This window comes from Sorex fumeus, unplaced genomic scaffold (genome assembly GCF_029834395.1).
Source record: "Sorex fumeus unplaced genomic scaffold, SorFum_2.1 ptg000041l, whole genome shotgun sequence".
NCBI lineage: Eukaryota > Metazoa > Chordata > Mammalia > Eulipotyphla > Soricidae > Sorex > Sorex fumeus.
Genome location: NW_026606098.1, coordinates 7,963,845 through 7,987,881, shown reverse-complemented (window position 1 = coordinate 7,987,881; position 24,037 = coordinate 7,963,845). Strand labels below are relative to the sequence as shown.

The 24,037-nt window shown below is 66.5% G+C and overlaps 3 protein-coding genes across 5 annotated transcripts; all 3 read left to right on the top strand.

Annotated features, from left to right (window-relative positions):
- Positions 1 to 2,152: 2,152 nt before the first annotated feature.
- On the top strand, positions 2,153 to 6,336 carry FKBP8 (FKBP prolyl isomerase 8). 2 transcript variants are annotated; one of them, XM_056119330.1, is made up of 8 exons: positions 2,153 to 2,456; positions 3,825 to 3,994; positions 4,062 to 4,150; positions 4,272 to 4,489; positions 4,600 to 4,772; positions 5,045 to 5,122; positions 5,388 to 5,519; positions 5,844 to 6,336. In XM_056119330.1, the coding sequence occupies exons 1-8, from the start codon at positions 2,177 to 2,179 to the stop codon at positions 5,928 to 5,930; spliced, it is 1,227 nt and encodes a 408-aa protein (XP_055975305.1). In that variant the 5' UTR covers positions 2,153 to 2,176; the 3' UTR covers positions 5,931 to 6,336. The 2 variants fall into 2 exon arrangements, with proteins under 2 accessions (XP_055975305.1, XP_055975304.1); XM_056119329.1 differs by having other exon boundaries at positions 4,269 to 4,489.
- Positions 6,337 to 9,617: 3,281 nt separating this feature from the next.
- ELL (elongation factor for RNA polymerase II) lies at positions 9,618 to 20,067 on the top strand. Its single transcript, XM_056119328.1, has 12 exons — positions 9,618 to 9,768; positions 14,723 to 14,770; positions 15,382 to 15,503; positions 15,583 to 15,746; positions 15,844 to 16,100; positions 16,201 to 16,325; positions 16,721 to 16,817; positions 17,133 to 17,565; positions 18,180 to 18,252; positions 18,338 to 18,509; positions 18,604 to 18,648; positions 18,748 to 20,067. The coding sequence occupies exons 1-12, from the start codon at positions 9,634 to 9,636 to the stop codon at positions 18,862 to 18,864; spliced, it is 1,788 nt and encodes a 595-aa protein (XP_055975303.1). The 5' UTR covers positions 9,618 to 9,633; the 3' UTR covers positions 18,865 to 20,067.
- Positions 20,068 to 20,719: 652 nt separating this feature from the next.
- Positions 20,720 to 24,031, top strand: ISYNA1 (inositol-3-phosphate synthase 1). 2 transcript variants are annotated; one of them, XM_056119469.1, is made up of 11 exons: positions 20,720 to 20,859; positions 21,343 to 21,475; positions 21,559 to 21,720; positions 21,803 to 21,935; positions 22,067 to 22,260; positions 22,399 to 22,548; positions 22,629 to 22,844; positions 22,963 to 23,127; positions 23,200 to 23,313; positions 23,412 to 23,629; positions 23,797 to 24,031. In XM_056119469.1, the coding sequence occupies exons 2-11, from the start codon at positions 21,356 to 21,358 to the stop codon at positions 23,975 to 23,977; spliced, it is 1,653 nt and encodes a 550-aa protein (XP_055975444.1). In that variant the 5' UTR covers positions 20,720 to 20,859; positions 21,343 to 21,355; the 3' UTR covers positions 23,978 to 24,031. The 2 variants fall into 2 exon arrangements, with proteins under 2 accessions (XP_055975444.1, XP_055975445.1); XM_056119470.1 differs by lacking the exon at positions 20,720 to 20,859 and adding an exon at positions 21,207 to 21,260.
- Positions 24,032 to 24,037: the final 6 nt, after the last annotated feature.

Genomic DNA, 24,037 nt, shown 5'->3' with positions numbered 1-24,037 from the left:
GACCGTGCTAAAAGAAGAGTATTAGGTCCTTATTTCAGGATCCCAGTAGGCAATCATCCGGGGTGGGGGCAAGGTAGGGGTAAGTGATATGACTGCAGAGTCCAGGTCAGGACTTATACATCCCAGAAGAGAGAACATCAGGGAGGCTTCTGGTAGGGGACCTTGATGTTTTGGAAACCAGTTCCCTGTTCCCTCCGCCAGCATCCCATCCACCCACCCATTCAGTTATGCCTTAAATTCCCATAGATGCTGGGTAGCACTCAAAAAGGCAGTGTGAACAGAAGAGGCAAAGCTTCTCTGGAACGGAGCACAGAGGAGGGGTAGAGAGCAGGGGCTGGGCAGGGCATGAAATAGGGCCAGGCGAGGCGTATGAGCACCCCACTTTCCAGAGCACAGCCAAAGCACACACCTAATCGAGCTGGCCACCTGTGAGGCCCGGGCACCTTATCGCGCGGTGGCAGAAAGTGGCAAGAGAGTCCTGGCGCTCGGGGGCGCAGTGAGCACTCGCGTGGTGAGCTCCTTGCGTGAGCACCTGACAACTTAGCGGGGGTTCAGACAGGCTCCGTGTGGGGAGAGGGTGGGTACCGAGTGCCTGTGGGCACGTCTGCAACCGAGGCTCCAGATGGTGACATTGAAGTCCAGAGGCGCCTGATCTGCTGCCTGGAAACCCGAGCACCTGAGTCCTGGGTTCCCCCAGGTGCGGGGCACGAGGGGGTTGTTCACTTCCATTTCACAGAGAAGCAGCGGGAAGCTCACGCGGGGGCGCTTTCTGAGCCGAGAAGGGTTCCTATTCCCGAGCCATCCCCACCTCCACCTGCACCCCAGCCCCCGCCCTGTGTAGCGGAGGCCGCGGCCCCTTTAAGAGCGTCCCGCGGATCCAAGCAGGAAGGAGGCGGTGTCTGAAGCTTAGACGGACGTGCGCAGTAACCAATGGGTGCTGCGTACGCCGCGACGGCGGCCAATGGACACCGCAGGGGCGGAGCCGGGGGCCTGAGCCTGGTTCCCGAGGCGCGGCGGCCACGGCTGGGGGCGGGGAGGGGGCGCAGGACCCCAGACGGGGGTCGCGGAGCCGGAGGCACGTGTCTTGGGGCACCGGCTGGTTTGTGCCGGCCGGGGGCGCAGGAGGGGCCGCGACTGTCCGGGAAGTGGCGCGGCTGGGCCCGGGGCCGAGGGGCGGGGCGGGGGGCCGCGGAGGAGGGTGGAGGGCGGTGCGGGAGTCAGGGTGCCCGCGGGGGGCGCCGCAGGGGGCATCGCGGGGGGCCGGGGGGGGCGGCGCTGCCCGCCGGGACTTGCACGGTGGGACGGCCCAGAGGGCGCGGGGGTCGGGGGCCCTAAGAGGTGGCGTCAAACAGGCGAGGGGCGTTGGGGGTCCCGGGTGGAGGCCCCGGGGTGGTCTTGGCCCGGGCGGGGGGCCAGCGGCATGCGGGGGGCGTCCGGGAACGTGCTGTTTACGGGAGCAGAGCGGCGGCGGGGGGAGCCGGCGGGGCTGGGGGCGGTGGCTGGGGAGGGGGCCGGCGCGGGGGATTGTGGGGGTGCGTTGGGGGCTGGGAGGGTCGCGGAGCCCGGAAGGAGCGGGGCAGGTGAGGATGGGGGCGCTGTTAGGGGTAGGGGCGGCGCACCAGTCGCCCCTGAACTTGGGGCCTGGGCCCACCGGACCGGCAGTGGTGGAGGAGGAACCCCGGGGGTCCCCAGTCTTCCCGGGAGCCGGTAGGCAGGGTAGGCAGAGCGTTTGGGCCAGAGCCCCGGGTGTCGGGGCTGGGAGCGCGAGTGGCGGGTGTGGAAGGGAAGAGATCAGCTTTAGGGGGTGGTCGTATCAGCAGGGTTCCCTGGAGGCCAATGGGTGTCTGGAGATGGGCGGGAATTGGGTGTAGACTCCAGTGCCCTCTCCCCTCATTTCTCGCTCTCCTGCTTTGTAAGTGGCCTCCGGGCTTCAGATCGTGCCCCTGCACTCTGCTGACTGGTGACCTCGTTCTTAGTGACCCTTGAATAGGCCTCAGTTTCCCTGGGTGGCACCTACTTCATCTGAAGTTAACCCTCACTCACACTCAGTGCTTCGGCCCCTCCCCCTGTAGCGGGACTAGTGGGGGCCGGGGTGGGTGAGGCTGGGAGCATGGGGGTCCTCCCTGAGGTCTCACCCGCCCTCCCTCTGCAGGGCCGATTCCCGTCCCCCAGCACCATGGCGTCCTGTACGGAGCCCACGGCCTCAGGCCCAGAACCCAGTGCCCCGTCCACCACCGGGATCCCTCCACTCGAGGACTTTGAGATGTTGGACGGGGCAGAGGGCGAGGACGACGAGGATGAGGATGAGGACGAGGAGCTGCCGCCCCTGCAGGACGTGGGGCGGCCCCCGCTGGATGAGGCTGAGCAGCCCGGGGCTCTGGCCCGCGAGTTCCTGTCGGCCATGGAGCCCGAGCCTGCACCCGCACCAGACCCGGATGAGTGGCTGGACATCCTGGGTAAGGAACAGGAGTGACTGTGACTGACCCCTGGCGCCTGGACAGCGCAGGGTCAGGGGTCAACTTGGCTGGCCTCTGCTCCCTTGAGCCTCGTTCTGCTGAAGGAGGCTGAGAGTCAAATGTGTGGTAACTGGGCTGGTGACCAGACACTGGGGGTCAGGGCTCTGCGTGCGTAGATCATGCTTACCACTGCTCAGAGAGGCTGAGTCACCCCCCTGGGGCCACACAGCAGCGCCCTGGAAAATGCTCCCGAGACCAGAGCAGCTTGTTCCCCTGACTTGCCCCAGTCCCCAGGCTCCCAGCACCCCACCCCTGCACCTGAGGGGACTGAGTATCCCCCAACTTGCAGGTGCCCTGGGACATGCCTCATCAGGAGCTCTGGGTGCTCAGACAGAAGCCTTGGGGACAATCTAGAACTTTCTGGGTCGGTCGTGAACAGATATTTCCCCTCGCTTCCTGCTTCTAGATGGGGCCAGCTCAGACCAGATCAGTGGAACTCGGGCCGGGGGGAGGGGGAAGAGATAGCTCTTGACCTGGGGTGACGGATGGTGGGTGACACGGGTTGGTGGCCACAGGGGGTTGTGGGTCACTGTGAGGTCATGGACCACAGTAGGTCATGGGTTACAGATTATAGATAACAGCGGTAGGGGTGACAATGGGGTCTTAGCAGGACACGGGGTGACAGGGTCCTGGGGCCCCTGACTGAAGCCCAGTGGGGCTGGCTGTGCTCCCACCTTTCTGCACTGTTCTGGAGTGCACAGGGACCTGGGGTGCCGGCTGGGGCCGCCAGTGCCATGATGAGTCCGGCTGCTGGAGGCCCCCGCGGTGACGGGTCATGGCTCTGGGATGGGGCCCCAGCTGTTCTCCTGGCTGTGGGGTCACGCTGGTGATTCTAGGCTGTGCCCACCAGGGCCCACACCCGAGTGCTGTGGGCGCACACAGTGCCAGCGTGTGCCGGAGCCCCCTGTGCCAGCCATGGTCCTGCCACTTGGGCCACAGCCCGGCCCAGCGTTGATGTGCTTTGTTTTCCTTTTTGGCAGGAAAGAGCTGCCGCGGGGGAGGGGGTGCTGGGGGCCCGGGTGCCAGCAGCTGGACAGGCCTCTGCGGAGAGGGCAGGGGGCTGGCTGGCCAGGCCACAGGCTCTTCTTCCTTCTGAAGAGTTTTATTGATAGGTTCTGGGGGCCGCGCCCGGCGTTCGTCAGGGCTGGGGGCTCGTCAGCTGCGTGCACGGCCAGCACCCTCCCCGCTGTCCTTCCTGTCTTTCCGAGCTGACTCCGGGGCAGCGCCAGGGCCCGTGTGGTCAGCCCCCCACAGGGCCACTGGCGCTGGCCGGGAGCTGAGGTGACAGACTCTGCCCCCCGGCCGCAGGGAACGGGCTGCTGAGGAAGAAGACGCTAATCCCGGGCCCGCCGGACTCCCAGCGCCCCACCAAGGGCCAGGTGGTGACGGTGCGGCTGCAGACGGCCCTGGAGAACGGGACCCGAGTGCAGGACGAGCCTGAGCTGCAGTTCACGCTGGGCGACTGCGACGTCATCCAGGTAGGGGCTGCTGCCTGGGGGCAGGGGCCCTGCTCCCTAGCCCCGCTGAGCCTCTGCTCCCCTCCAGGCCCTGGACCTCAGCGTGCCGCTCATGGACGTGGGCGAGACGGCCATGGTCACTGCTGACTCCAAGTACTGCTACGGCCCCCAGGGCAGGTGAGCGGGGCAGGGGGGTGGGAGAGGTGGTGGGCAGTACCCTTTCCCAGGGACCCCGGGGTGCCCCACCAGGGTGGGGGGTGCACCTGAGTGAGTGCCTTCCCCGCGCTCCCCGCAGCAGGAGCCCCTACATCCCCCCGCAAGCGGCCCTGTGCCTGGAGGTGACCCTGAAGGCGGCGGTGGATGGCCCCAACCTGGAGCTGCTCTCCGGGCAGGAGCGTGTGGCCCTGGCCGACCGGAAGCGCGAGTGCGGGAACGCCCACTACCAGCGGGCAGATTTTGTGCTGGCCGCCAACTCCTACGACCTGGCCATCAAGGCCATCACCTCCAGCGCCAAAGGTGACCCGCCACCTTCCGGGCCCGCCCTTGCTGCGCACGTGTGGGGTCACTGAGCGGTGCTGGGAGGGGGCTGGGGTCTGCGCGCTGAGCCCCGCCTCTCCACCCCACAGTGGACATGACCCTGGAGGAGGAGGAGCAGCTGCTGCAGCTGAAGGTGAAGTGTCTGAACAACCTGGCCGCCTCGCAGCTGAAGCTGGACCACTACCGCGCGGCGCTGCGCTCCTGCAGCCTCGTGCTGCAGCACCAGCCCGACAACATCAAGGCACTCTTCCGCAAGGGCAAGGTGCAGGATGCGGGGCCGCGGGGCCTCTGGGGGCTCCCTGCTCACCTCCTGGCCCCAGCTCTGCCTACTGGTTGGGTCCCAGCAGCTTTAGGTCAGCCAAGGTGGGGAGGGAGTCGGGCCAGCTCTTGGGGATCCGCCGCCCCCCTACCCCCCAGGCTGAGCAAGGCTGAAGGGCCGCTCCTGAAGTTGGCCCAGGGCAGTGGGTGGCAGGAGGGCCTGGACCCCCGGCTGTGTCACCGGGGTCTGTGCTGATCGTCGGTGCCCCCACTCAGGTCTTGGCCCAGCAGGGCGAGTACAGCGAGGCCATCCCTATCCTGCGGGCCGCCCTGAAGCTGGAACCTTCCAACAAGGTGAGCCCCCCACCAGCCACCTGGCTGCGCCCCTGAGCATTGCCACACCGGATGCTCCCGGCTCCCAGAGGCCGAGGACTGGGCTGGCCAGGCCAGTGCCAGTACGTCCACCTTCCAGAACCTTCCATCTGGCCTCCTTGTGCTCTGCCTCATCCATGGGCTCCCTGAGGGGATGGACATGACAGGGTATCAGAGCCCCTGTACCTCATAGTCCCAGCTGGGAATGCACGGGGCTCACTGGGCATCGCTCCACCCGCCCTGACAGACGATCCATGCGGAGCTGTCCAAGCTGGTGAAGAAGCACGCTGCCCAGCGGAGCACCGAGACAGCGCTATACCGGAAGATGCTGGGCAACCCCAGCCGGCTGCCCACCAAGTGTCAGGGCAAGGGTGCCTGGGTGCGTGCAGGGCGGGGCCCTGTGGGAGCTGGCCAGGCTGGGGCTGGGGCGGGGCTCCAGCAGGATACACGGAAGAAAACTGAAATTCCTTAAACGCTCTCTGGAGGTCTCTCCTACTGGGGCTGGACTCCCTAGGGAGGCCCTTCCTGGAGGTTGAAACCCCATCGCGCGGGAGACTCTTCAGGGAGCGGAGGGGAGAGCTATGTTCTAGGGTTTTGAAGCACGAACAGGAGTTTGCTGAGTGGTGGGTGGACCTTAACGTGTAGGCAGGTGCCTGGGACGTTGGTTCGACCATCCTTAACCACCCTGTGTCTCTGTCCACAGTCCATTCCATGGAAGTGGCTGTTTGGTGCCACCGCCGTTGCCCTGGGGGGTGTGGCACTCTCTGTGGTCATCGCTGCCAGGAACTGACTGCCCAGGTTGCCCGCTGCCCCTCTGCACATTGTGGATCCCATCCCACGCTCCCCAGTGCCCCCCCGGCCCCCTGTCCACTGCCCTCTGTGACCTAGCCCCCTCCTTCAGGGCAGGGGCAGCCGGGTCTGTGGGTGGGTTGCCGCCTAGAGAGTAGGAGGGACTGAGGCCCCTAGGGGAGAGGCAGGCCAGGGACCCCGCCCAGCCCTGAGGGAAGGGGCCTCCCTCCTCCAGACTCAGTTCCCACCTGCTGGGTCAGGTCCCACTGGGGCCTGACTCAGTTTCTCCTTCCCCACCAGCCTAGGGGCAGCCCCCTCCCCCCATACCGCTCAGTGCCAGCCCCTCGTTCCCCGCCTGCTGCCCTCTGCCCAGGCTCCTTCCCCACGGTGAAATAAAGCCTCCCACCGCACTCCTTTCCAGAGCTTTCTCTGCTGCCTGTGAAGCTGGTGTCTGCGTCTAGGGTCCTGCCACCATGCCCCAGGGAGGTGCTGGCAGGAAGGCTTGACAAAGTGGGTGTGAATGCTGGGGGAGCTTTGTGCAGAGTCTCGTGCTGGGGTGCAGCTACCCCAGGACCCATACCCCGCTTCATTTGTGACCCAGCCTGGAGCAGGAGCCCTGGGGAGACCGAGTCCCAGCCGGGCAGGGGCCTGTGAAGTCAGGCTCAGGGCACAGCCACGGAAGAGTGCCAGCAGAGGGCCTGAGGCCTGGGGCTGGGTGCATCCTTATGTCCGCTGCATTTGCTTCGCGTCCCAGTGGACCAAAGGCCTGGTGTGTAGCCAAGAGGCCAAATACAGTACTGGGGTCTACCCTATGCAAGGCCAGTGCCTCCCCCTACACTCTCTGGCCTGTATGGATCCCAGCGTCCCCCCCAGTATCGAGCCTGGAGACACTGAGCTCTGCTGGATATTGGGAGCCAGGGTGAAGCCAGCTGACTCCTCGCAGTGGCCCAGGCTTGCCGGGCTGCTCAAGGCCTTTCTTGGGCATCTGTCAGTGCTGGCCTCGGGTGGAGACACGTGTCTGCTGCTGCAGCTCAGAGGGGGCGGGTTTCTTTCCTGGGGCCACACAGCCAGCTGGGCCTGCACTCAGCCTAAGCTGACTCTACCCAATCCTGACCCTGGCCCGGCCCATCCTCCAGAATAATCTTCCGGCCCCGACAGTAGGCAGGCAGGTCTACGGGTCTGGGCAGGTGCCTTGGGGAGAGGGTTCCTGGGCTCGACTCCTGCTTCGTCAAGAAACAGGTCATGCTGGGTTGGGGTCAGGGACAGTGGTCTCTGTACACACCTTGATGTTGGCTCTTAGATGGGGAAATGAGAAAGGTGATTTTGGGCCAGGGGCCTGGGGACTGAACTGACCCATGTCCAGGTTCCTGCCAGCCCTTCTCACCCTTCTGAGTCTTCACCCCTCTCGTTTTTTTTTGGGGGGGGGGTTTGGGGCCCTCTGGACCTATTCCTGGCTTTGTGCTTAGAAATCACTCTTCCAGGGGCTGGAGCAATAGCACAGCGGGTAGGGTGTTTGCCATGCACGCGGCCAACCTGGGTTTGATTCCCAGCATCCTATGTGGTTCCCGAGCACTGCCAGGAATAATTCCCGAGTGCAAATCCAGGAGTAACCCCTGTGCATTGCCGGGTGTGGCCCAAGAAGAACAAAAAATAATAAATCATTCTTCCTGGTTGAGTTGTGGTGCTGGGGCTCGAACCCAGGTTGGCATGTGCAAGACCAACGTCCTTCCGGCTGTACTATGGCTCTGGCCCCTCATCTCTTCACTGGTATTTTGTTCATGGGGGAACGCATGCCTGTGCTTGGTGGCTGAGGGTCACTTCCGTGATGTTTGGGGGTGCCATGCCATGGGTGTCGGGGACAGAACTCAGGGCTCCTGTAGAGCGCTTGCTCAGCTCCTGGTGCTGTCATGTCTGTGGACTAATGTGTCAGCTGATGCAGGAAGAGTTTGGGAGCACTCCCTCTGTCCTTTGGGGTCCACGTGTCCTGATGGAGGGAGTGGACTCAGGCCAGGCCAACTTCCTTCCTGCCAGGCTCCTCTCAGAGAGCTGTCAGGTGAGCCGTCCGGGCGCTGCTTGAAGAAAACAGACAAAGTGACTCGGAACTTGGGGCGGCCTGGACAACCTCCACTGCCCATCTCCCAGGAGAGCTTGCCCTGACCTGCTTGGCTGCTCCCCAGTGAGGCTCCCCACTTGGGGAGCAGAGATGGGGCAGGGGGTCACCACAAGCACAGGCCACAGGAGAAATAAGCTAAGTAGTGAATAACGGAGTGGTCATCAACAGGGTTGGGTGTGGCCCGTTTCCTTTCACAGAAGGGAGAGAAATGGACGTACAGACATTCAGAACAAGCCCCTCCCAGGAATACGGGGACTTTCAAGACCTAGGGACATGGTAGAAAGGGAACTGCTCATAGCTATGCAGTTCACTTGGAGGATGGAATGTTCTGGAATTAGAGTAGGTGGTTGCATGGCATGTGAATGTACTGCATGCCCCTGGACTGCCCACTGGAAATGGTAACTTTTATGATAAGAAGTTTTTGTTTTCTTTTTTTATATGGGGGGCCGGTTTGGGGCACAGCTGGCAGTGTTCAGGGTTTACTCCCAAGTCTTGTCTTCAGTGCTCACTCCTGGTGGGCCAGGGGAGACCATATGAGGTGCTGAGGCCCCTGAATCCCTGCATTATCTCTCCAGCCCCACAAGACTTGATTTTGTTGAAAGGGGTGTCAGCTGTGTTACAGCTCCGGAGTCTGGTGTACTTGACTCCCAAGAGCAAGGACCCAAATTCTCCTGTCACCACATGGACCCCCTGAGTACTAGAGCAGTAGCCCTGGAGCCCAGCACCCCGCCCAGTGCTGAGGGGGTGGGGATGGGGTTCTCTGCATCACTGAGCCCTGCATTAACCCTTCTTGAAGCGTTGACTGGGGAGCCCAGGGCCTGGGCCCTGATATTCTGCAGAGGCACTCAATAAGATGGAATTTAAAACCTGTGGGAATTGGACAATGATCTCTCAGGACCCGGGGATGTAGACGTTCATTCCCTTAAAAATCCATTCCCATCACCAGACCCTGATGTCCAATAAGATCTGGAAGAGGGAAATCCCAACCTCCCACCTTAAGGGAAACCCCAACCCGGCAGCTGCACTGGCTTTTTGCATAGCCACGCCCACGCGGGAGGGGGAGAGCCCGCCCGGCCCTGCCCACCACGTGTTCCGCAAGGCCACGCCCCCTCCACGCCCTCTGCGGCGCCCAACTGAAACCAAAGACGGAAGTGTTGAAGAAGCCTCCTAAATAATGCGTCACGGCAGCGGCTTATGGGGCGGGGTCTCGTGCGAGCCTGGCTGAGTCAGGATCATGAATAATGCATATAGAGATGGGGCTTGGGGGAGGTGGTGCGCGAGTAGGGGGATGGAGCTTAAACGCGGAAGCGGCGCTGTCGGAGAACCTCGAACATGAATATGCAGGTTGCGGCGGTCGAGGAGGGGCGTGTTCAGACGAACCTTATGAATAATGCAACAGGCCGGAGACTACGGACCCGGGACGGGGCGTGACTAAGTGCCTCATGAATAATGCAGCAGCCAGCGGTGGCGGATCTGATTGGACGCTACGGGGGCGGGGCTCGGTCCCTTATGAATAATGCAGTCGGGGCGGGGCGGGGCCGGCGCGCGGGCGCCTGCGCGGCGGGGCGGGGCGGGGCGCGATGGTCGCAAGATGGCGGCGCTGAAGGAGGCTCGGAGCTACGGGCTGTCGTGCGGGCGGGTCAGCGACGGCAGCCGGGTGTCGGTGTTTCACGTGAAGCTCACCGACAGCGCACTGAGAGCCTTCGAGAGCTACCGCGCCTGCCAGGTGAGCCGTCGGGGCGCTGCGGGGCGCGAACTGGCCCGGCGCGCCCCCTCCCCAGCGCCGGGGCCCGGGGCCGCGGGGCCAGACTGTCCGGGCCGGCGGGGCGTCCGGCCCATTCGGAATGTCGCGGCCGCGTTCCCTGTGGGCGGCGCAGGGAGGCCGGGGTCTCGTGCGGGCCTGGGGGCAGCGTCCGTGCGGGTACCTGGCACCTGCGGGACGGGGTGCCGGGAGCCCCCGCCCGCCGCCGCGCGCTGATCCTCAATAGCCCCCGGCTGAGCCCAGTCTTGGTCCGTGGGGAGTCGGGAGACCCCGAAGCTTCCGGTTATCTTTCTCGCCCAGGTGCCTCGGGAGGTGGGAGCGCCTGATCTTCGGGGGGCCTGGGGGAGCCGTGCCGCCTCCCTTTCGGCACCTGGGGGGGGGACAGATCCAGGAGTCCCCGCGCCTAGGTAGGGCCTGTGCCCTCGGGATTCTCGCACCTGGGGGCACTGCCTAGGGGTCCCCGCTCCTGGGGGGGCTTTGCCCTCGGGTCCCCGCGCCTGGGGGCATTGCCCTAGTGGTCCCGCGCCTGGGGTCTGTGCCTTCCGGGTTCCCGTGCCTGGGGGCTCTGCCCTCGGGGTCCCCGCGCCAGGGAGCTGTGCCTTCGGGGCCCCCGCGCCTGGGAACTCTGCCCTTGGGGTCACCGCGACTGGGAGCTCTGCCCTCGGGGTCCCCGCGCCTGGGAGCTGTGCCTTCGGGGTCCCCGCGCCTGGGGCCTCGGTCTCGTGGGCTCCAGCTGGGGACGGGGCAGTGCTTCGGTGTGCGGGGCCCGCGTGCGCGCAGGCCTGGCCGGCGGGGACACACTCAGGCGGAAGGAATGTCGCTCGCTTGGGTCTCAGCCCGGGTTTGCTTCCCCGCCGCCGGGGTCCCCCTTGCCGCGTGCTCGGCCGCAGCAGATCTGGGGTCACTTTCCTCGCCGTCCTGCCAGCTCCTCCAGGTGGTGGAAAGGGTCCCTCAACTTTCGGGGTGGGGGTAGAGCCGATCTCCCCTTACCGGAAGATCCCGCTCCCCCCCCCCCGCCCCCCTCCCCCCCCCCCCCGCGGGAGGGGGCGCGGCTTTGCTCGCAGCGGCTGCGGGGCTGCGTGAGTCACGCACGACCGGGGTGAACTTGGTACCTGGTCAGTGCTGGCCCGCAGCCCGTCGCGTCCTCCCGGAAGGCCCGCCCGCGTCCACCGCGGACACGCGGCTATTTTTAATGTGGGGTGTGGGCTACCCCGCAAGGGGGCTGAGTCCCTGTCGGGAGGGCAGAGGGAGCTGCCCACCCTGTAACACCCCCCCCACCCCAGCGTGTGAGTCCTCCAGGCTTACTGGGGGCTGGGGGGTGGGCAGGGTGCTGACTGGTCCAGTTCCGGCCCAGGAGGATCCAGGCCTCAGGGGGCTTTTCTTGGTTCCTCTTCCTGGTTGGGCAGCCAGGGCCGTCCTGGGGCTCCTGGGTGCTCCTGCGGCCAGTGTAGCGGGGTGCTGAGGGCACCTGTGGGGGGGGCGCAGGGGATGACAGATTGCCAAGTGCATTTTGCCCAGGTTTTTTATTTTTACCTTCGCAAGTTCGATGTGGCCGGGATTGGAAAGGCGCTTCCTAAGAGACGAGTGGGGGAGGGGGGATGCTCCTCCGGGACCTGGGATTCTGGCTGTTCCAGGAGGGCCTGGCGGCCACCCTGGAGGAGGAAGAAGCACTGCTGGGGGGTCCCCTGGGACTGCAGCCAGAGAGGCCTGACCTGTGCCTTGGCCACTGTGGACCTCTCACGGGAGAAATGAGCCGGCGCCTTCCCCTTGGCAGCCCTCAAGGGCTCCCCACCAGCTGCGATTAAAGACCCCTCTTTTTTCCCTTCAGGAATGTGGGGGTGGGGGAACAGCCCTGGGACCTGTGTCACTCTCAGCCTGGGCCTGACCCCCAAATCCCATCCTCCGGCGCCCAGAGCTGGGGGTGCCTGGGCTGTGTCGGGAGGGCGAGGTGGCGGCACCGTGCGGGGCAGGGAGGGACAGAGCCTCCATTCGGCCCTTCCCCTTCTCCTCTCCGCCTTGACCGCACACGCTGGTGGGGGGGTCAGCATGAGGGGACCGCAGGGAGCGGACTCCTAGCCCTGTTGCCAGGGCTGGCAGCCTTCAAGGGGGAGTGGTGCTATTCCGTTCCTCTGACGTGAACCCTGGGAACCCCGTGATGTGACCCCCAGCTGTGAGACCCTCGTGACGTGACTCCTGGCTATGTGTGACCCCCCCCAAACCCGTGACGTGACCCTCGACTGCGAGTGACCCCTCGTGACACGCCTATTTCCTGCCTACATGCCCATTCCCGCTGTGGGCGGGCGGAGCCGGCGGCTGCTGGGCTGCACACTCAGAACCGGCCTCTGGTGACTCATCCGAGGCCAGAGGTCACCGTCCCCACCGTCTTTGACATCATCCTGGCTGGTGCCATCCCTGGGGAGTCCTAAGAGTCTCTGCTCTCCCTCCCCTGCTCCTCCCCTTCTCCCTCCGCTCCTCCCCCTGTTCCCCTCCTCCTGCTCCTCCCCCCCACTCCTCCCTTTCCCCTGTCCTCCACTGACCTCCCTGGCCTCTACCCCCCACTCCAGGTGACCCCCCCAGTAGTGGTGACCGCGACCTGGCCGCCCATCTGGACCATTTACCGTCCCATGTCCAGGCTTTGCAGTGGCCAGAGCCCAATGGGCCTCAGATTGGGGGGAGCCCTGTGTCCCGCCTCCAGGGCTAGGCCCTGTCCCGAGTGGGACGTGTCTCGGGTTCTGCCCGCTGTGCCCTTTGCAGAGACGCTGCTGTGAGAATTTGCTTCCCGGCAGCTGCACCTGGCCCAACGCCGCTGCGTGTGGCACCCTGTCATGTCATGGCCTGGACTGCCCCGGCCACTTGAGCCATGGTGGCTGCTGAGTCACCAGGTCAGCCCCGTGGGGAGGGGCTGCAGGGCCCGCTCTGGCCTGTCCACTGCCATGTGTGTCCTCCTGGGTCTCTGGTTTCTGTCTGTCCTGGGGCCATCGCCAGCGGGTGTCTGCGCTCCCCGGCCTGGGCCCACTTCTGCTGTTCCGCTGGTGTCCCACTGGGCAGGTGACCCCCAACCCTGGCTCTGCTGAGAGCTGGGGGTCCTTGCTGTAGTGGTCCAGCCTCAGTTTCCCCAGGCAAAGCAGGTTCTCAGTTTCAGAGGCAGGGGGCAAGGATTCAGCTATCCCTGCCCAGTGTGTCTGCCCCCAGAACCATGCTCCGCTGTCTGCTTTCATCCTGGCCCCATCTCTATGCGCCTGACAGCATTCTCGCGACCCCGGCCTATACTGGCAGTGGGGGGTCACGGGAGTCTGCATGCAGAGCCCTCAGCACCTGCCCGGCTAGGGGTTGCACAGCTCCCGGCCTCGTCCTGTCTCCCTCTGGAACCTTCAGTCCGTTCCTTGTGGGGCTTGGGTCACAGCACCCGAGTGTCCTTCCCCCTCATCAGAGAGGGCGCCCTCCAGTGCCTGCAGCCTCTTTTCCCCTACAGTCCCGCAGGCTACCCTCCCTGTGGCTGCACCTCTGCAGCCCCGAGCTCCTCCCTCTCTGCGTCCTTCTCTGTGCCAGTGGTGCCCCTGACTTCCTGCTTGGTGCTCCAGGGTGGCACCTGGAACCTGAACAAAGCACCAGCCCCCTCCGCCCCTCCCCAGCGGGACCCTGCTGTTGCTGCTTGTTGGTGGCCTTTGGGCCACAAGGCCCTCTTGGGCTGGGGCTGTGAGGGTGACCGAGGGGTGATGCCAGGTCGGCGGGCTGGGAGCCTGCCCTATCGTGTGGGCATTTGGGGGGGGCCCAAGAGACTGCACCCAGCCTCACCTGCCCCTCGTGCTGCTGGGGGGGGGGGGCAGGGCTTCCTTTTTCTTTCCCCTTTTCTAAGAATAATGATGGTTTTGGGAAATTCAGCTTTCCTGTCTGTACCCTGGGTCTCCGTGCTCAGAAGGAGGTGACTAGGGGCCCAGCGGGACTCTGTTATTGGGGATACCAAGCTCAGCACTCGGCCGCCTCGCATGCGTGCCCTCTGGAGTTGGGGGGCTGGCCAGGGGACCATGGCCACAGGCACACACACGGGGGACGGCTGCTAAGGTTTCTGAGTGAAGCTTTACTGAGATAACCTGGGACAGGGTTTACTGGTCCCCTGGCCGCCCACTGCTGATGTCATGCTGAGTGGAACTGCCTGTGATGATCCCTCTGTTCCAGTGACCCTGACAGGGAGCCACAGCCCCTCCTCCTCCCTGGGAGCCAGTGAGACCTCTTGGAACCTTCTGGGGCCGGGGTGCGTCTCCCTCTCTGACAGGGGCCTCAAATGGCCATCCGTGTGAGACTGCTCTGAGTTTCTGCACCCCCTGACCAGAGTGGGCTGTGCGTCGAGGGCTTGCAGGTCCTGGAGGGGCAGTCCGGCCCTCCATCCGGACAGGTCACGCATGGGCTCTGGCCGCTGGGTACCCTGACAGCAGGCATGTGGCTGGCTGGGGCCTCGGCCTGGCCTGCTGGAGCCAGGGGGTGCCTGCGTGGATAACGCCCCCCAACCTCTCCCCTCTGACCCGTCACCCACCTGCCCTGTCATATCAGCTGTGCTGGAGTCTCCTCCGAGACCCCTCGTGGGGCGCCTGCCCTGCTCCCCATGCCCCCGTGCACATGAGTGCATGCTGGCTGGCTCTCCTTCCCAGCTCAGGTTGAGGGGCCACCAAGCTGAGGGTCACTGTGGGCGCCTCTTCCTCACATGTGCGCCTCTGCGCCCCACATGGGGGCTGAAAGGCTCTGATGTTGCTGCCCCCAGTTGCCCCAGGTGGTAAGGGGTGCGTACATCCTGCCTGCATGGGCTGCGTGTGTGCGGGAGGGCCATCAGGGTGTTCCCGTTAGTGTCCCCAGTGTGCTGCAGGCTGTGGCGGGCAGTAGGTAGGCACCTGGCCACGCCCCCAATACCCCCTCTGCTCTGCAGGGCACCTCGTCGCTGAGACCGTCCATCCAATTTCAAGGAAGCCAGGGGGTGAGTCCCTGTCCTGGGGCATCGGGCCGCTCAGGGCTGCCCTGAGCTAGTGCGGGGGGCCTTCCCAGGAACACCCTCCCCCCTCCCCCCAATGCTTTTCATTCCCGGCACCCCTTTCCTGCCTTCCTGTTCCCCGGGTCTTGTGGCGCCCTCTAGTGTCTGCGGCTGGCCATGCCTAAGGGACGAGTGCCCTGCTGCCCCCACTCCTCTGCCAAGCCCGCTGCCAGGCCCCAGCTCTGTCCTGTCTTCCACCTGGTGGACCTTCTGGTCCGAGGGCTCCTGAACAGACACTCGTTTTCCAGAGAAACAAGATCTGCCTGTCGTCTCCCCTTCCCCCCAACTCCCCCCTCCCCGGCAACTGCTGCATATCAGTGGACAGACAGCGAATGGGCACCCACCAGCTGCACCAGAGGTCACTGCCCTCCCCCCCGCCCCCATCATCCCAGAACCCCCAGGAGGGAGTGCCACCCACAGTGGAAGGAGCACTGCTCTAGAATGTGTCCTCTGTCACTGTGCCTGCCCCCTTCCTGTGTGTGCCCTGTGTGCGGGCTGGGGTCTCTGTGCTGATGGCTCCCCGCAGTAGCATGTGACGGACGTCTTTCCCCGGGCAGCACATCTGCATCCCGCAGCCCGATGGCGCCACCGAGTCGCGCACCTTCTCCTTCTACCTCACCAACGTGGGCCGCGACGGCCCGCAGGGCAGCTTCGACTGCATCCAGCAGTATGTGTCCAGGTGAGGCGGCCGTGCCCTGCGCGCCCCACCCTCCCCAGCGCACCCCGCCGCGGCGCTGCTCACGCGGGCGCTCTTTCAGCCACGGGGACGAGCAGCTGGACTACCTGGGCAGCGTCCAGGACAAGATCACGGTGTGCGCCACCGATGACTCCTACCAGAAGGCGCGGCAGAGCCTGGCACAGGCCGAGGAGGAGACGCGCAGCCGCAGTGCCATCGTCATCAAGCCGGGGGGCCGCTACCTAGGTGAGCCCGGGGCCTGGGCCGGGGGCGGCTGGAGCCGAGCGCGGCCAGCAGGTGGCGCCCGCGGCCACTTCCTCGCCTGAGCCCCACATCCTTGTAGGTAAGAGGGTGCAGTTCCGGAAACCGGCACCGGGGGCTACGGAGGCCGTGCCCTCCCGCAAGCGTGCGACCCCCATCAGCCTGGCGAGTGCCGTGCGGCGGGGCGGGGCCGGCAGCGTGGCACACAGGCCCTTTCGGGACCGGGTGCTGCACCTGCTGGCCCTGAGGCCCTACCGCAAGGCGGAGCTGCTGCTGCGGCTGCAGAGGGATGGGCTGGCCGCCGCCGACAGGGACGCCCTGGACGGCCTCCTGCAGCAGGTGCGGCTCCCCTCCCCCCCCCAGCCCCTCCAACCGCCCCTGAGCGCCAGGCTGGGGGTGGATGCCGCGTGGTGCCCCAATGACCCCTCTGGTCTGGCAGCTGGCCAATGTAGATGCCCGGGACGGTGCATGCACCCTCAAGGACAGCGTCTACAGGGACGTACAGCGCGACTGGCCCGGCTACTCGGAGGGCGACCAGCAACTGCTGAAGCGCGTGCTGGTCAGGTAGGGCTTCCGGGTCGCGGGCAGTGGGCCGGGGTGGGCAGCATCTGGGAGGAAGACCCTGGCACCTTCCCCAGGTTCGCTTTTCCTCGAGTGGGCACTGCAAGTCCTGCCCTGCCTAGTCCACTCTGCGCAGTGAGTCGGCCACGCCCTCGTCGGCCCTGGCTCGTCCAGCTTGGGGTGCGTGTTTGTCTGAAGCCTCTGAGAACCGCTGCTGTACAAGTTAGGGGCCAGCCCCCCCCCCATACAACCTTGAGTGTTGCTGCGCTGGGGTTGCAGAAGTGGCCTGTGGGGTGTCATGTGTACTCCCTGCTGGGCCATGGCAGTGGGTAGTGGCGGGCTGAGGGGCTGGGGGGTGCTTCGTGGCCACAGCCACCAACCCCGCTTGTGCCCCACAGGAAGCTGCTGCAGCCGCAAGGGGCCGGAGCACTCTCTGGAGAGTCTGCCAGCACCAGCCCTTCAAGGGAGCATGACCGCTCAGCCTCACCCCTGCAGGTAAGAGTGGGGCAGAGCATGGGGAGGCTCTGTGCTGAGGCTGGCTCTCAGTGGGGAGCAGCAGGTTGGGAACACCGTGGGGAACCCCTGCTGTCCCCTTTCCATTCCCAGCAGCCCCACTTCTGTTTGGGGGCCAGGAAGTCCGGTGACCACTGCCTAGTGTTTGAGCCCACCAACCGCCACTGCCTGTGGGCCTGAGCTGCTGAGGCTGGCTGTCAGCTCCGGGTGCCCCCCTGTGGCAGGCACGGGCTCTGCGGGTGGGTTTCTGAGCCTGGGGCTGCCTGGCTCCCCTGAGAGATTGTCCGCTTGGACCAGAAACGGCCGCCGCCTCCCGACTTCATCGACCCCCTGGCCCCCAAGAAGCCCCGGATCTCACACTTCACCCAGAGAACCCAGCCCATCGCCAACGGGAAGCTGAGTGCGCCCCACAGCCGGGAGGCCCTGCTGCCCACCCCAGGCCCGCTGGCCACCATGGACACCCCCCTGCCCCCTCGGCTGGAGCCCCCGCGCGCCCACGACCCCCTGGCTGACGTCAGCAATGACCTGGGCCACAGTGGCCGGGACTGTGAGCGGCGGGAAGTGGCCGGTCCGGCCCCATCGGCGCCCCCAGCCTGTGCGTCGCCCAGCCGCGCACTCGGCCCTGCACGCAGCAAGGCCAAGAAGCGATCCAAGAAGCACAGGCTCAGGGAGCGGGAGGTGGAGGCGCAGCCCCACGCCCAACCACCGGCCCTGGCGCCCGACGCCCCGGGTGGGTGCTGCAGGGGCGGAGCCTGGGAGCCGGGGGTGCCATGGGTGGGGCATCACACCAGCACGGGGGTCCCCGCATGGCTGCTGAGGACTGGGCATGGGCAGAGGACGCCGACTGAAGGGTGCCGTGCCGGGCTCCCACAGGCCACCCAGTGTGTGTGGAGCTGCTGCCTCGATGGTGGGTGGGTGACCGTCAGGGGGTGCCCCTCTGCCCACCCAGCACACTTAAAGGCGGAGGGGGCTGTGACTGGGGCCCTGTGACCCCCCCACTCCAGTGCCTGCATCTGCCCAGAGAGGCCTTTCCTGGGACTGGTCTGCAGGGGGCGCCGAGCTCTGGAGACACAAGTCTGAGGTCTCCAGGGTAGCGGGGCCCACCTTCGTTCAGAGCCCAGCCGGGGGGAAGTGACATTTGGGTGTGCTCCCGGCAGAGCCCCACAGCTGGGTCAGGCCATGGCCTGTGCTGTAAGGTCAAGGCTAGGCTCTGGCAGGCGCTGGCAAGGATGACCCTGTGTCCCCCAGGGCCAAGGGGCCCGTTGGTGCTCACTCGGCACCTCTGGGCACACTTCCGCAGGCCCCACCCTCGGGACTCACCGCCCCTGCCCCTCCCCCCTCCAGGGCTCAACGGGACCTGCAGCAGCTCCAATGTCCCTACCCCCACGTCCACCTCGGAGACCCCCGACTACCTGCTGTGAGTGCCTGGCCCCACCCCGCTGCTCCCTGGGTCTGCCCGGCCTCCCCTGGGCTGGCCCTGAGCCCCAGCTGCTGTCCCCCAGGAAGTACGCGCCCATCGTGAGCTCTGAGCAGCGGCAGAGCTACAAGAACGACTTCAACGCCGAGTACACGGAGTACCGGGGCCTGCACGCCCGCATCGAGCATGTCACACGGCGCTTCACGCAGCTCGACGCGCAGCTACGCCAGCTCACGCAGGGCTCCACCGAGTACGAGGTGCGCCCGCCTGCCCGCCCATGGCCCTCCCCCACCTTATTCAGGGTCAGGGGTTATCGGGGTATTGTTCTCGTCTCTTCTTTGTTCCCTGCAGACCACCCGGGGCCAGATCTTGCAGGAGTATCGAAAGATCAAGAAGGTGAGACCCGCCCCCAGTTGGCATGGGGCAGGGACAGGGGGCTGTGCTGGGATGTCCCCCTGGGAGGTGGCTCCGGTCCTGACCTGACCCCCCTTGCAGACCAACACCAACTACAGCCAGGAGAAGCGGCGCTGCGAGTACCTGCACAGCAAGCTGGCACACATCAAACGCCTTATCGCCGAGTACGACCAGCGGCAGCTGCACGCCTGGCCCTAGCCCCGGCCCCGGCCCGCAGCGCACAGCGGGCGGGACCCGCAGGAGGCCCTGCCAGAAGAAACACAGGCAGGCACGTTCCTCGGAGCCGGTCCGGACCCCGCCGAGATCAGGTGGTGCAGCTGGCCGCCCCTGCCGGCCTCGCCCTGCTGGGCCCCTGCTAGCTGCCCCCGGCCCCTCCCTTCATAGACTCGCCCCTTCCCGCCCAGCCTGTGAGACTCTATTTTTGTATGGAAGAGACGCCCCTTTTTTTAACATCCTCCCCCCAGACGCCTGCGCCCCTGCAGTGAGAGAAGGCGCCCACCTCCCCCGGCCTGGCCGGGGGCGCTGGCGAGGGGGCTGGGCGGCTGGACGTCCGGGCTATTTCAGGGCCCCAGCTGGCACCGAGGCGGCTGCCCGGCTGCTATTCTGGGCGCCCCACTGCCAGCTGCTGCCGTCGCCGCTGCACCGCTGCTGCTCGTGGGCCGTATGCGTGTCCGCGGCCTCGCTGTACGCACTCAGGGAGGGCCGGGCCCGGACCAGCTCACGGACACCCCAATGCTGCTTAGTTGCTGTGCCTAGTCTTAGATTCCGCCGGTCAGGGCGGCGCGTGTGCTGGGGTGCGCATGCATGAGCGCTGCCGGTCAGGCCTGGCGCCTGCGTGTCCCCACGCACCGGGCCGAGGTCTGGGTCGCGTTCAGGGCCACATGTGTGGCTGAGGAGACAAGTGGGGGGAGCGGAAGTGCCCACAGAGCTGCTGTTTTTCCTCTGCCACCCTGGGGAGTGATCCCCCGAAGAGCTTTCCAAAGAGTTGAGGCACCCCAGCTGCTCACTGTGTGCAGGGCCGGGTGGGCTGGGCCCCTCCCTCCCCAGACGGGAGAAATGCAGGCAATGGATCCGTGATGTTTCAGAGTATTGCGTGTTTCGGACTGTCGGGGCCCACCCCAGCTCCCCGCGCTGCCAGCAGGGGTTTTCCTCCTCCGAAGGAATCCCCAGGCCCGAGGGGGCACGGGGTCTCTGCCGGGCCTCCCCGGCCCCTCGGGCTGTGGAGAGAAACTTTGAGCCATGGAGTTGGTGTTTACAGGAACTTTTCACTTTTGCCAAAATGTTACAATTGAAAAGCAGCCGGACTTCAATCCCTGATATTTTCTTACCAGAGCCAGTGTCCTTTTTGTATGCGGAACCGGCCAACGCTGACTTTTCAACCCACAATAAATGTCCCCGAACCAGCTGAGCCCTCCCCTGTGTGTGTTTGTTACAGTGGGGCCCGGGCCGAGGGGACCCAGGGAGCTGCCGGGCTAGGCCAGGGGGTCTCCGTCTCTCCCCCACCCCCACAGCGCTCTGGGGCCGACCCACCCCGGGTCCCCTCATACCAGGTCAGAGTCCGACCTCCAAGGACAGGCGGGGGTGGGCGGTGGTGACTTGAGGAAGCAGCAGCAAGAATCAGACCAGGATTAAGGGGTCCAGGGGTCAGGGCTGTGGCCCTGGGAGGCAGTCTGGCAGCTGCAGGCCTGCACCCCGCCCCCACATGGCAGTGCCGCTCAGAACTGACCTCCCGCGGTGGCCCCATGGCCCCGCCACCCCCATCTCCTCAGCCCAGGCTTCAGGCCCACCCCGCCCTGCCACCCCCTCTCCTGCCCCCGACAGTGGTCTCCTGCGGGGACCCCCTCCCGAAGTCCTGCCCTGCCCCTGCATCTCATGGCTGTCACGCGCCTCCCGCAAACCCCCTCCTGGGCTGCCCGGTCCATCTCCCGTAGCCCCACGCCCCCACAGCCTCCGCCAGCCCCGCAGGCCGCCACGTTCCCCTCTCCCACCTTCTGCGCCCGCTCCAGCCTGGAAACTTTCCAGCCCGAGGGAGGCGGCTTGTTTTGGAAAGTTCCTGGGGGAGCCGCCCCCGCGCCCTCCCGCGGGTTCCCACGCTCTTATCTCCGGGCGCTGCCCCGCAGCACCCCCCAGACCGGAAGCCTCGCGCACCCCCTCCTCCCAGCCCAGCCCTGCAAGCCCGTTCGGAGGTCGCAGGTGGGGAACTCGAGGCCCGCAGACGCGACCCCGGGAACGAAGGGCTGGTGGGGCTGTGGAAGCCGCAGGGTCGGGGGTACGGGAGGGGGAACACGGGGGGGGGGGTGCGGGCTGGCCGCTCGGACCAAGCCGTGGCTTCAGAGTCCCGGTTCCGCCCTCGGCCCCAGTTGCCCCCGTCTCGCCTTGAGCTCGGGACCCACACTCCCTCGCACAAAGGACAAGCGGAGCACGACGGGGTGGGGCGCCTCGGACCCGAGTCCAAGGCCAGCGCGCCACTCCCTTCCCCGGCGCGGGCTGGCGAGCGGGCGGGCGGGGGCGGGGCGGGGGCGGGGCCGCGGCCCTTTTCTCGGCGGCCGCGCGCCCGCAGCCCTGACGCCCTCGCTCGCAGCCGCTCGGCGCCGGTGAGTGCGGGTCGGGGGGCTGCGGGCTGCCGGACCTTGGTCGCCGGGGACCCGCTCACCTCCCGCTCTCCCGTGCCCCCAGCTAGTCCGCCACGATGGACGCCGCCGCTCACTTCGTGGTGGACAGCCCGGACGTGGTGTACAGCCCCGAGGCCATCGAGGCCCAGTACGACTACCGGACCACCAGCGTCCGCCGGGAGGGCGGCGTCCTCAAGGTGAGAGGGTTGGAGATGGGCTCGGCGCCGGGGACCGGCCCGCGGGAGGGCTCCGCCCGGCTCACTGCACTGTCCGCCTCCAGGTGCGCCCCACGTCCACGCGGTTCTCCTTCCGGACCGTCCGGCAGGTGCCCCGGCTCGGGGTCATGCTGGTCGGCTGGGGCGGGAACAACGGCTCCACGCTGACCGCCGCCGTGCTGGCCAACCGACTGCGCCTGTCCTGGCCCACGCGCAGCGGCAGCAAGGTGGGGACAGCCGGACGGGGGTGGGGGGGAGGGGATGAGCGGCCCCCGCCAGTGCTCACCCAGGCCCCGTGCCTGCCCCCAGGAGGCCAACTACTACGGCTCGCTGACGCAGGCGGGCACGGTCAGCTTGGGCCTGGACGCCGAGGGCCGGGAGGTGTTCGTGCCCCTAAGCACCGTGCTACCCATGGTGGCTCCCAACGACCTCCAGTTCGACGGTGTGCGAGGGCCCCGGGCTGGGTTGGGGGGCGGGCGGCGTCGGCGGGAGGAGGGGCGGGGAAGGTGGTGCCAACCCTCCCCCACGCCGGGCTGGGATCCGAGCCGGGCCGAGCTTCGGGATCGCCCCCAGGCTGGGACATCTCGTCGCTGAACCTGGCCGAGGCCATGCGCCGAGCGCAGGTGCTGGACTGCGGGCTGCAGGAGCAGCTGTGGGCGCACATGGAGACGCTGCGCCCCCGGCCCTCCGTCTACATCCCGGAGTTCATCGCTGCCAACCAGTGCACGCGCGCCGACAACGTAATCCCGGGCACGCGCGCTGAGCAGGTGCCCGCACCCCCTGTGGCCCCCACGCGATCCCTGCCCCCAGGGTCCTGGCCCCACTGGACATTTGGGGGCGTAAGCAGCCCGGACCCCCCCACATACAGGAGGTCGTGTCCAACCTCACCCCCTCCCCGCCCCCAGCTGGAGCAGATTCGCAGCGACATCCGGGACTTCCGGTCCAAGGCCGGCCTGGACAAGGTCATCGTGATGTGGACGGCGAACACGGAGCGCTTCTGCGAAGTGGTCTCGGGCCTCAACGACACAGCCGAGAACCTGCTCCGCACCATCCAGGTGGGCGCTGTGCCTGGGGTGGGGGGGGGTGTCTGGGGGTTCCTGGTTTCTCTGGCTGACTCTCCCTGGCCGGCCTACAGCTGGGCCTGGAGGTGTCACCTTCCACATTGTTCGCCGTGGCCAGCATCCTCGAGGGCTGCGCCTTCCTCAACGGGTCCCCGCAGAACACGCTGGTGCCCGGCGCGCTCGAGCTGGCCAGTCAGCACCGGGTCTTCGTGGGCGGGGACGACTTCAAGTCAGGTCAGACCAAGGTCAAGTCTGTGCTGGTGGACTTCCTGATTGGCTCGGGCCTCAAGGTTCGAGGGCGACCCGGAGGGCGGGTTAGGCAGGGTGGGGGGGCTCACTTCCCAGGGGTCCCGCCGAATGAGGGCCAGGTAGTACAGCTGCCGCTGGCTCGGCCCTGTGCTCCTCTAGACTATGTCCATTGTGAGCTACAACCACCTGGGCAACAACGACGGGCGCAACCTGTCGGCGCCGCCGCAGTTCCGCTCCAAGGAGGTGTCCAAGAGCAGCGTGGTGGACGACATGGTGCACAGCAACCCAGTCCTCTACTCGCCCGGCGAGGAGCCAGACCACTGCGTGTGTGGGGCGGGGCGGGGCGGGGCGGGGCCTGCGGTGGGCGGGGCTCCGCTTGACGTGCCGCCCCTGCAGGTGGTCATCAAGTACGTGCCTTATGTGGGTGACAGCAAGCGCGCTCTGGATGAGTACACGTCGGAGCTGATGCTGGGCGGCACCAACACGCTGGTGCTGCACAACACGTGCGAGGTGGTGGGGGCGCGGCGGGGCAGGGAGGGGGGCAGGGGGGCGGTTGGCTGGCCGGCCGGGCCTGCCCTCTGACCCTGCCCTCTGACCCTGCCGCGCAGGACTCGCTGCTGGCCGCGCCCATCATGCTGGACCTGGTGCTGCTGACCGAGCTGTGCCAGCGCGTGAGCTTCTGCACGGACAGCGACCCCGAGCCTCAGGGCTTCCACCCGGTGCTGTCCCTGCTCGCCTTCCTCTTCAAGGCACCTCTGGTGCCGCCGGGCAGCCCCGTGGTCAATGCGCTCTTCCGCCAGCGCAGCTGCATTGAGAACATTATCAGGTGGGTGCGGCCGCCTGCCGTGTCGCGGGGATTTGGGTGGTCTTGGAGCCCCGCATGGGGCCCGAGAGAGCACCACGGGCGGGGCCCAGGCTTTACATGCAGGAAGCCTGGAATCCGTCCCCGGCACTGCCTGGCACCACCCCAAAACTGACGGCCGACTCTTGCAGGGCCTGCGTGGGGCTCCCGCCGCAGAACCACATGCTCTTGGAGCACAAAATGGAGCGCCCGGCCGCCTTCGCGCCTGCTGCGGTGCAAGGTGACGCCCGTCCGCTGTCTGTCAAGAAGGAAGTGGCCGCCGACCCCAACGGGCTCCCGCAGGACATGGTGCCTGAGACAACCACCAACTGAGGTCCTGGCTCTGCATCCCCCTCTCCCAGACACCCCAATAAAGCCAGTGCCTCTAATCCC